The sequence below is a fragment of the Epinephelus lanceolatus genome, chromosome 22 (assembly GCF_041903045.1).
Source record: "Epinephelus lanceolatus isolate andai-2023 chromosome 22, ASM4190304v1, whole genome shotgun sequence".
Classification (NCBI taxonomy): domain Eukaryota; kingdom Metazoa; phylum Chordata; class Actinopteri; order Perciformes; family Serranidae; genus Epinephelus; species Epinephelus lanceolatus.
In genome coordinates this window covers 19,600,999-19,612,331 of record NC_135755.1, presented here as the reverse complement: position 1 = coordinate 19,612,331, position 11,333 = coordinate 19,600,999, and the positions used below count along the sequence as shown (strand labels likewise).

The following is an 11,333-nucleotide window of genomic DNA, read 5'->3' as shown; positions in this document are numbered from 1 at the left end:
CTCTAAAGAAACACAAAACGACAACAAAGAAAGTCAAGGGAACTACAGTGAGACACAAAACTTTAAAACTCGCTTTACTCCTTGGCCTTCAACCCAGTATGAGACATTGATTCTCTTTGTTTTTATTGCTTTTATTTGTTTTATTACTTTTATGGTATCACTGTTGTTTCTACTTGTGTCATATTGCACTTTGTAGTTGTATTTTATTGTTTTGATTCATTGTGTTTTTGTTTGTTTTTATGTCCTATTTTAAGGTGCTTAAGAAATAAAGCTGGATTGAATTGGACAAAAACAACTACATAGAGACACAAAACAACCAAAGAAGACACGTATACCTAAAAGAGACTGAAAAAGACTTCAAAGAGACACAAAACCACTACAAAAAGATGTAAAGGAACGACAAAGAGACACAAAATGACCAAAAAGACACAAATACACTTCAATGAGGCACCAATTGACCTTTAAAGAATCACAAAACGGCAACAAATACATGCAAAGAAACTACACAGAGACACAAACAAACTACGAAGAGACACAAAATGACCATAAAAGACAGAGTAAGAGACACAAAATGAGTTAAAGGGGCACGAAACCACAACAAATACATGCAAAGGAACTACAAAGAGAAACATATCAACAAAAGAGACACAAGTATAACCCTAAGAGACACAAAATGACCTCAGAGACACATAATGATGACAAAGAAACACAAAACAACCACAAGGACACACAAAATTGCCAGAAAGAGACACAAAACTACAAAAATGATGCCAACAACTAAGGTCCCGTTTATACGAGGATTTAAACTGAAAACGGTAAACTTCAGTTGTGTTTTGGCTGATCGTTTACACGACGGCAGTGTTTTAGGTGCGTGAAAACGCAATGTTTTGAAAACGGTTCCAGAGTGCAATTTTTTGGAAACGGCACCGTCTCCGTTGTCATGTAAACTTGCAATATACAGTTCCTCTGGAAACTGAGACTTTTCACACATGTGCATTACGGTTCCAGTCACTAGGCATGCGCGAGAAAGTCGACCATCACAACAACAAAGGGCCTAAAAAGAGACACAAAACAGCAACAACAAAAAGAGGTACAGCCTGTGTGTGGTTGGAGGTGGTTGGGGTATTTGCGTGTCTGTGCCCAGGGACCCATTGTCTCATAATACGCCCATGGAGGGATTGTTAATGCAGGGTAAAAAAAATGTCACCATGCACAAAAATCTTAAATAATAATCACAGTAATCCAATCAAGTAAAATAAAGTGATCTTGCAAAATATTCTTAACTCATGGTCCACTTCTTAGCACTTTAAAAATTTTCAGCTGCCTCTCATGGTCTTTATCAGCAGATGGAATTTGTTCAGTTGTCATCACTGATTAATATCATGTCATTTAAGTTGTAAACAACACTTTTTTGACTGCATAAATCCCTAAATTAAGACACCGTGATTTCAGTTATTGTCCAAATAGTTAGCAGTGGCTTCTCTTAAATGGTTTATTTTACTTAATTCAAATTGGATGTGGGTCTACACTAAGCACACGAATATCTTCAAGTTGACTAAAATGGAGCACTGTCAGAACAGTGCATGTGTAAAAGTACAGTGGCATAGATTTAGAGTGGTATCCAGGGGCACATCCCCTACATATTTAGAACATGTGCATTCGCCCCCAGCAATAAAAATATAAAGGCATAGCATTTGAAATTAAACCCATTCCCACTGTAAATGGATGCAGGGAGGACACAGATTGGTGCATAAAAATTCACTATAGTGCAGGAAATTAAGTGTTTGATGCAGTTTTGTGCAGATTTCTTTTCCTGTTCATATTTCAGATAAGGTAGACATTATTCTACACATAGTAAACTAAATACGATATACATTGTGTGATATATGGTGGTTTATAGTACGCATAAACAGTAAAATAACACTAAAAAACATGTACACAAGCATTTAAATACAGAATATGACTGGAAAAACATTATTTGGCAGTGCACTTGTGTTTGACCACGTGCAGTAATATAAATAATCCATGTCACGTGTGTCTGTCCTTAAATAGTCATACCTCTGCCATGCATATCTGGGGAAACATCAATAAAATCCCTACGGTTTAAAATGCAGTTGGTTGTTGGGATGTTTGAAAATCCTGCATGCTCCTCCTCTAGGGTTCGTTAGATATGAGGACAAGAAAGCAGGGCGGGCGGGGCTTATTATAAACTCACCCTTATTTGTTTTCTGAACTTTCTTAATTACACCACATAATAAAATAAAAATATTTAAGTCAATATTTTCTTTTTACATAATCGGTTATCGTTTTAATGCTCCTGATTTAGTGATTAATAAATGCAAGCGGGCGGACCCGTCGATATAAAACCAACGCTTTCCTGATAACGGCATCCGTAGCGACTTCCTGATTGGTCCGCCCGCTCAAAATTCAGCCAATGAGAGCGAGGCGCAGAGGATTTGGATCCGCACTGCTACACCACTTTTGTTTGAGCTCTCGTCAACGAAGCAACACAGCAAACTGAGACTATTTACGATTATTGACGACGCTACAACCGACGTTTCTTGTTCCTGAACCGAGCGACTGAATATAACGAGCAGGAATTATAAAACACGGTAAGATACAACTATAATTTCGGCGAGTTTTAGCTTGATATTGTCAACACGGAACAGGTTCACGTGTGGAAACCCCACCCAGCTAACACAAAGATTATTTTGAAGCTGCAGCTGCACGGTTTTACATCTTATTTTAAGCTAGTGCTTTATTTAAAAAACCGACCCGCCATTTTCTGTATCCAGCAGATCAAAGTGCAGCCGCAGCAGATATTGTGTGCGTAGGATAAAGGAGCCAGCCATGCCTGTGACGAGGGGTAAGAAGCCCACAGCTGGGAGCAAGATACCCAAGCTTACTGCAACAAAGGATGAGAACCAGGTAAAATGTCCACTCGTGTTGGTTTAAATCCCCAGCGTGCGTGCAGTGGGAGACTGTAAACAAAGCAGACATTGCTGCAGCTGCTCCTCGAGGTTGCAGCATGGAGGGCAGCAGTTTAAAGGACCAAGGGTCTTTTCTTGTTGCAGTCTGTGCATGCATGTGATGTGTGACTATCTTTGGGTTGCAGGATGAAGGCCCACAGGTGAAGAGGTCCTCCTCACCTCCCCATGGAGCCCCGAAGAAGAGGCCTGCTTTTCTCGACATCACCAATGTAAGTCTTGTCCTACAGGTTTGTGGTTTTAGTGGAGTTAACAGCATCTATATTCAGGATAGAGGCTACGTAAACATATTGCAAAGCAGTTGGATCTAAGGCTTTTTGTCTCAGAACAAGATTCATAAACACTTGGCAGCCGTTTCCATGTATTTGCTACCATTTTAGTCAGCAAATTGTCTTTCTCGCGACACTGTATAGTGATTTTAGTATGTGTGATGACAGTGTTAGCTGATCCATTGTGTTCTGGGTTTGTTTTAGTGACATCATAGCAAAGCTGTTGAGCAGCTGGCTCTAAAGTGGATGGCTGTGCTTCCCTACATCACACTAACTTTGAGTCTCATTGTGCTTGCCTGATATTAGACAGAATTGTCAGCTTGTCACACTATGTGTGCCAGCTATAAAGAATTTGATATGTCCTTAAAGTCATGGAAATTTCGTCCATGAAAATGTGTGGGAACCCTAAAAGCAGATGTAGACATGGAAAGTACCTTTATACTGTTGCTTTCAGATCCATCAGCATGCTGCAGAGCTCTGTCGTCCTCTGTAGCATCTAATCCTGACAAATCTGTCCCTCTCATAAACCTCCCAGGTTTGATTTATTAAGATCTGAGAGTGAGAATATCAGGCTAGCAGCTGTCTGAATGTAGAATGAGTTTCTGGATGATTTGCCACTGTGTGCATTTTTTGTCCTAACTGCTCGTCCCTCTTGACGACAGGCTGTCGGGCAGTGTCTGTCAGATTTTCGGCCCAACAGCGACGGCAGCTTCAGGACAGTAAGTGGGATACTGTGCGTATGCAGAACTTTGGTGGCGGTCACTATGTGAGGTAGTGAGAGGAGCACTGTGTGGGTCATTGTCACCCTGCGACACTTGTGGTTTAAGATAACAGTTGAAAGCCTTTGAGTACTTCCACCCGCAAGGCTGCTTTATGATTGTATGTAGCCTTTACACCCATGTCACAGCCTACGCAAGTGGCCTATGTGAGCTTTTATATTGTGTGCTGGTGTGTCTCTAGCCCCTTTTACACTGCCAGATTTCCTGCGAATGTTGGGCCGTTTTGCCGGCAAGCTGCTAGCGTTTAGAAACACAGAGCCGGATTGGCGAGTTGATCCGAGGTGCCCTATTTTCCGCCTCGTAGGGTAGTCATATTGGCGGAACCCTTTTTAGTTTAAACAGACCGAGGCGGCCTTCCGCAACGGGAGGGGCTGTTGATGACTTGTGGGAGGAGCTGTTGATGACGCTGCATGTGCGACCCACTGGTGGTGGATAAACAGGAAACAGCTGATAGCAGGAATTAGCGAGCAGCTAGTAGCAAGAGAGAAACGCAAACCTGACAGACGCTGTAAAGATGAGCAAATGGGGAGACAAGGAATTGCGCGCCCTCCTTGTCCTCGCAAATGAAGAGGCCATTAACCGTCAGATGACGGGGACGGTGAAGAACGGGCCGATTTATGAGAGAATCGCTGAAGGACTGACCAGCCGCGGCTTCCCTCCCACGTCACTGTTTATGTCACACGCTGAGCTACACGTTTTGTTACTTGCTCACGCCCCCCATTGCCCCAAAAAAGGCGCATTCTGTATAAACAAAAGTGGGTAGGCGGCATTTTGCTGCACTCCCCGATTTTGTTTTTATACCGCCAATGCTGAAAAAAGACTGATTGGGCTTTCCTGCAAATTTGCACAATTCCTATCTTAAAAGGGCTTGTGTTGCTTTACAATGACACAACCAAACACTAGTTGGCAGTGGGGGTTTCTGTGCCACTGTGTTGCATTTCTTTGTGTATTTCAAACAATGGCAACTGAAACTGAGCAGGTTACGTCTAAGTTGGAGCTATTAAATGTTATAACAGTTACTTTTACTGAAACTACTGCAACGCAGAGAAGAGAGTTGACATCAGAGTAGATGGTAGATTTGCTCCATTTTTAATGCAGATGAAGAAGCAACAGGAAAATGCGTAGAAGGTAGGGCTGGATACTGTCTAAAACATTCCAATACCAGTACTCTTAAAGTGCTACTGATACCAGTGGAGTACTTCAGTTGATAATGTTTTTTTTTTTTTTAACTTGATTCAAAACCCATCGTCTGATGGAAGCATTTAGTTGTGTAAAATGCCCTCAGATGACAAAGGTGTGCGGTATAGCCATACTTTTGAACATTTTGGTGCCATCTTGATATGCCGAACTGCCAACTACGTCAGATTCCCTGAGCTCAATGTCAAACACCTCAGACTGTGTAGGTTGTGCTGATATGGTAGTGTGCCAGTCACCTGTCGCATTAAACTGAAGAACACTTGTGTTCATTGGCTGCCAGAAAACATAGTTACTTTTTATAACAGATCTGGGTAACAAAAGGTTCAAATGCATGCATTGTTTGACTGGAGAAGTTTCAGCACAACTTGGTACTGGGTTATTTTGGTTATACGTTTTCACCTCATTTCCTCTTCAGTATGCGTACGGAGACGAGGCAACCGGAGGTCCATTTATTCCTATGGGAATCTCTGAACTCCTCCCCTCTGTAATATTTTGGTCCAGAATTTCTCACATATTAAGCTTTTGCGCTGAATTTTGGAGAGACCGTATGCCGGTGTGCTAGCTTAGCTAACAGGCTGCTAACTGGCTAACAGACTATTTCCTTCAGTTCAGTTGCCTGTGTTGATTGTCAAGTGAGTTTGTGTGATTAAAAGTGATAGAGGCGTCATCCATATATTTTACAGATCTACAGACACCAGTCACATGCGTAAGTGGAAACAAGGCGTATAGGTATCAAGTACCAGTTTCCGGCTCTAGTAGGAGGAAATGCAATGCTACCAAGCGGATTAATCACAGTCGTTGCAGTCTGTGTCACCACAGTAGTATTTGTTTTTTCTGAAAGTGTGTCCCTGCTGGCCACCGTACACGCCAAGCCAAATCATTACTCTGTACTTGACATGTTGTTAAATGTGTCCGCAAGTTCTCAAATGAAGCTGAATTTCTTCTTGTCAGATTTTCCCACGCAGAAACAATCCTGTACACGACATAGCACAGATTAATTGAACTATGCATTTTAATCATTCACTCTGACACCTCATAAATCACTCATGAGCTCATTGTGTTTGTGTGTGCACATGAGTGAGTGACACACGTTGTTCCTGGGTATAGCTGGGCTCACAGTAGATCCCCACTGTGGTGTGAATTGATGCACTCTGCCACCCCACCCGGGTGTGAAACGAGCACCGTGTTTGTTTGCCACCTTGTTGGCTTCACAGCAGCAGTTTGGGCGACTGTGACGTCAGCAGAGAGGTGTCTTGATACCAGAATCGTGACATTCCAGCTTTTGGACATGAGTCACTTTTTTCAGTTTTTGGGTGTTCTCCAAAAAGACTTTTGGCACTGATGTCCCAGTTATCATCACCTATGAATGATGATGATTTAAAACTTATTTCACTAAGTGTAAAGTACTTAACATTTATTATTTGGAAATGAGTGGGTGATTTAATAACCCATATCTCACTTTGGCTTTGCTCACAGGCTCATAAGGTTCAGATCTGCCTTCCAGGGAGAAAGAAGGAAGCAGTGAAGAAGCAGGTGAAGACAACAAGCACCCTCTCAGTGTCTGCGAATAATCAGGCCAACCTGATTAAGTAAGACAACCATTGTTCACTCTGCCAGATTTGCATTCTTGCTCCTTCTCCTGTAGTTATCTCCTCAGCAGCAGATGTCTACAATTTGCTGCTCCTCTTCCGCTGCAGGTCCTCATCTGTGAGCTCAGAGGATACACTCCCTGAGAAACAAAAGATTGATGCAGAGGAGAAGGAAGAGGAGGTGCAGAAGAATGTGGCACCTCCAGTGGAAGAGGCGGTGGCTGCTACGACCCCTGCTGCCCGTGAAGTGCCAGCACACCTCCGGAAACAAGAAGTGAGGAGAATTATACAACCCAAAAGAAGCTTCTGGCTTGTGTCATTTCCATCTTTATTCATATTCTTTCAATCTCTGTAGATCCCAAAGGAGTTTGACATCGACTCTGAGAACTCTGAGGACTGTTCTATGTGTCCCGAGTATGCAAAGGACATCTTCGACTACCTCAAACAGAGAGAGGTGAGCCAAACCAAAGCACAGTTTCCAATCCCACAAGGATTTCGTGCCACATTCACAGGGTCTGATGTAGCTGTGGTTTCTGGAAAGGCTATTTATTTTTGGGACGAAATCTGAATGCAAAGGTCATCTTTCTCTTTTCATCTGGTCTCTCTTCTGTTTTACTGTCTGCAGGAGAAGTTTGTCCTCTCTAACTACATGCCCAAACAGCCCAGCCTCAACCCAGAGATGAGAGCAATCCTGATTGACTGGCTGGTGGAAGTGCAGGTGAGCTTTCCTGGTCGCCTGGTGGGCACCCTTGAGAGTTGTATCTCAGGGGTGTAAAGCAGAGAGGTAAAGTCAAATTTGTTTTTGCAGCAAATTGACTGGTTTCTGTTCTCATGTTTGTTCAGGAGAACTTTGAGCTGTACCACGAGACCCTGTATCTGGCAGTAAAGATGGCGGACCACTTCCTCTCCAAGACTCCGATCCACCGGGAGATGCTGCAGCTCGTCGGCTCCACTGCAATGCTCATAGCCTCCAAATTTGAGGTGAGGAGATGTAGACAATTCAGATGTAATTTCGATTTAACGCTCTCACTCTGATCCTCCATAATAATGTTGCCGCAAAAGATAAATAACACTGTTGCATGTTTTACTTTACCGATCCTGCAGGAGCGCAGTCCGCCCTGTGTCGACGACTTTCTTTACATCTGTGACGATGCCTATAAGAGGGAGGAGCTCATCTCCATGGAGGCCAACATCCTACAGGCGCTGTCCTTTGACATCAACATCCCCATTCCCTATCGGTTCCTCAGACGCTATGCCAAGGTGTGTGTTGGGTGACATGTTTTTTTTAGCTTTTCCGTTGCAGAAAACTAACGGTACCTCCTCAAAAAAGCCACACAGAGCCCTTTGCTCTTCAGTCTCTGGAGGTCTGCTTCCCCTCATCTGAGTGTTTGCTGTCTCTGCAGTGTGTGAGCGCGGGAATGGACACGCTAACTCTGGCCCGGTACTACTGCGAGATGAGTCTCATGGAGATGGAGTTTGTGCCCGAGAGGGGGTCACTGCTCGCCTCAGCCTGTCTGCTATTGGCGCTGGTCACCAAGGACCTCGGAGGATGGGTAGGTTCTCAGCAACTCTGTTCTGATTGTGGGCAGTTTTTACGTTTTCTGGCCAGACTGAGGGTCACTTTTGTTGCTGTGCCACATTTTTGATTGGTTACTTTTTTATGTCAAAATGAGTATTTCCATCCAAAATGCTGTTTCAAACAATGGCAACCATCAGAAAAGTGAGTGAGCAACTTGCCTCATTGCAGTTGATGTCAAATAGAGGCGGGGGTATTTCTGATTATGATTCTGAAGGAACTTGATGACTTCAGAATGAGCAGCAGTTTTAAGGGGCCAACCAAGTTCACACTGACGTTAAAACGGCTTGACTCTGTTGTTAAACTGATACTAATCGTTGGGTAATGCTAGCTATGTGATGCTAATAGTTAGCCCTGTCATTAAGATTTTTTTTTTTTTTTTTTTTGTTTGTTTGTTTTTTTGTTTTGGGACTGAAGGAACTTTTTCATAGCTCCAAATATCCTCCTTTTTGTGTTGTACAACACGAAATAGGAGCAATCGTAGTTCTTAGAACGCCAGTTTGAGGGATCCTTTTAGCTCCTATATCAAATTAGCAGCTTTCCCAGGTTCGTTCTGTATGACATCTATTGCACGTCTGTCTGTCCTGGAAGAGGGATTCCCAGGATGTGTAGACACATTCTAATGCCAGGTGTGAACAGACACACTCAGAGTTATCCTGAGACGCATGTTAATACCAGGTGTAAACAGTCTCACAGTTCCTGACACTTCTGCTGTCCGCCAGTTAAGGTTGATTTCAAACCCTCAGCTGTTTGACTTGGCTGTGTTTCGGTCATGCATGAAGAGCCAGACCGCAGCTCTGTCCAGAGAGAACAATCCTCCTCCTCTCAATTTAAATGCAAATTGTTTTTCCATGTAAATGTGAGTTATCATTGCAGCAGTAGAACAAGGGATGGTGGGTAATTTCATTTTGTTCCTGAGCTGACTCCAGAATCTGCTCCAATTTAGAAATAGTGATGTTTATGCAACATATTGAAAATTGCAGAGGCTGAGGAATGAAACTTGGGGCGATGATACTTTTGTAGCTTAAAGGATTCAACATGGCTACTTTTTTGTGTGTGTGTGTGTGTGTTCAAATGTCCGTCTTGTTTCTGATATGCTGCAGAGTCCCATCCTGCAGTTCCACTCGGGCTATGAGACATCAGATTTGGCGCCCGTTGTCCAAAAGCTCTACGAGATGCTTTTAGCTCCTCCTGACGACAAACTGAAAGCCATCAGAAACAAATACTCACACAAGTAAGTCTGGTATTTAAAGACCTATAAAACCAGCATCAAATAATGAAGTGGTTAATGTGAATGAAATGTACAAGCAGTTTAATCTTTCTTTAATATCTTTCAGGGTGTTTTTCGAAGTTGCAAACCTGCCATTGGTCAACGCTGACATTTTGGAAAAAGCTTTATCTCAGTGAGATGTCGCGTCCTTCAAAATAAAATCTTGCCAGTTTGAATTGAGTGAAAATATTTGAAGAAATTCCCTCAAACCTGTAAATAATTTGTTAATATGTTTAATATTTATACATGTAGTCCAGTCTGTCTTTTATATATTATTGGAGATAAATCTTCAATTCCAGTTCCTGATGGAGAAGAGTTTTAATGTGGGCATTTGTTCTTAAGAAGTTTTGTATTATGTTGAGGTTGTTAATAAGGACTTTTAAGTGGTACATTTTAGAAACCAGTTGTTCTGGTATTCTTTAAGCTACAAAAAAAAAATCTTAATTCATTAGTAATTAGTAAGCCCCATCTGTGTTGATAGTTTCAAAAGTAGGTTTTAAGATAATGGTGAGCTGGAGAAGGAGATAAATGCTTACTTTACTGATGAATTATGCACCAGCCCACATGTTTCATAGGTTTTCATACAGTGTTAAAGTTAGCAGAAATGCATGTGTGTATTTTCATACGTTGTACAGCGTTCTATCATGTTAATATTACTATGCTAATTATTTGTATAAAAGACGACCGGATGATGCTGTGCTATTTTTAAATGGCTGTCATGCGTACTCTTAAAATAAAGATGTGTTTTTTTATGTGTTTGATAAAATGGCTTTTTATCATTTGGGTTATATGTCTGGATGTGAAAGCATCATTTGAACCTGATCTGTAAAGGGTGTGATTGTGTTGTACGGCCACTAGAGGTCAGTAGTGAATCATGTTCCTGTCTGTGTCAGACTTAAGGTTTCTCCAGGCTCAGACTTCTCTGCTGCTACTCTGAGCCCATGATGAGATATTTATGACAGAAGATCAGTTTCTCTTGGAAGTTACATTAGAAAGAATCACTGAAGGCCTGTTGAACCACTGTTGGTTCTGTTATCTAACATAACCATGTCTAGTTAGACTTGAAGGTTCATTCTTGCCCTGTAACACAGTAGGTAGATCAAATTCTTAAAGGGTAACTGGTCATTTTCAGCCTGCACCCTATTTTCTTATGTTTTTGTGACTAATGGGAACCGCGGTGTTTGAAATTGGTTCAGTATTGAGGAAGAACAGGTTTTGAATCAGCCCTTATTTCATCCAGTTAGATGTGAAAATATCAGGAGAGGGTGGCAGGGAAGTGAAACATCAGAAAAGCAACGTCTCCACACACTGTTTATATACAGTCTGTGGTATAGAGCCAAGCAGCCAGCACATTTTTACATATGCAAACTGAACTGGGTGAACTGAGGCTTTATTTCAACTGGAGCAGAGCTGATGTTTGAACAGCAGAAAGACTAACTGAGATGTTTTCTGTGAGTTTTATTTTGTTTATGTGGTTACTTAAATGGAGTCTGGTGCTTTTGGTGATAAAGATTTCAGGGTTGATTCTGGTTAAACATGGATCTTACTATTTAACAAACACATCTGTCTGTGTAGGGATCCTTTTCATATTGTTTTTAGACACTAAGAATAATAATTTGAGCTTGTCTGTGGCAAAAAGAAGCACTTTTAGTGGAAGTAAAGTGAT

The 11,333-nt window shown here is 41.9% G+C and overlaps 1 protein-coding gene across 3 annotated transcripts; it reads left to right on the top strand.

The window, feature by feature from the left end:
- The first annotated feature begins 2,458 nt into the window (after nucleotides 1–2,458).
- Nucleotides 2,459–10,427, top strand: ccnb3 (cyclin B3). 3 transcript variants are annotated; one of them, XM_033651961.2, is made up of 13 exons: nucleotides 2,459–2,612; nucleotides 2,799–2,928; nucleotides 3,116–3,199; nucleotides 3,919–3,975; nucleotides 6,709–6,821; nucleotides 6,930–7,095; nucleotides 7,177–7,275; nucleotides 7,447–7,539; nucleotides 7,665–7,802; nucleotides 7,926–8,081; nucleotides 8,225–8,374; nucleotides 9,501–9,631; nucleotides 9,735–10,427. In XM_033651961.2, exons 2-13 carry the CDS (start codon nucleotides 2,851–2,853, stop codon nucleotides 9,802–9,804), a joined length of 1,335 nt encoding a protein of 444 aa, XP_033507852.2. In that variant the 5' UTR covers nucleotides 2,459–2,612; nucleotides 2,799–2,850; the 3' UTR covers nucleotides 9,805–10,427. The 3 variants fall into 3 exon arrangements, with proteins under 3 accessions (XP_033507852.2, XP_033507851.2, XP_033507853.2); XM_033651960.2 differs by having other exon boundaries at nucleotides 2,796–2,928; XM_033651962.2 differs by lacking the exon at nucleotides 3,919–3,975 and having other exon boundaries at nucleotides 2,796–2,928.
- The last annotated feature ends 906 nt before the right edge of the window (nucleotides 10,428–11,333 follow it).

Bases quoted from the DNA above. Each gene is read 5' to 3' on its own strand.
- ccnb3 (XM_033651961.2), top strand. From the start codon at position 2,851: ATGCCTGTGACGAGGGGTAAGAAGCCCACAGCTGGGAGCAAGATACCC. The intron at 7,540-7,664 runs GTGAGCTTTCCT...ATGTTTGTTCAG, and splicing joins ACTGGCTGGTGGAAGTGCAG to GAGAACTTTGAGCTGTACCA. The intron at 8,082-8,224 runs GTGTGTGTTGGG...CTGTCTCTGCAG, and splicing joins TCCTCAGACGCTATGCCAAG to TGTGTGAGCGCGGGAATGGA.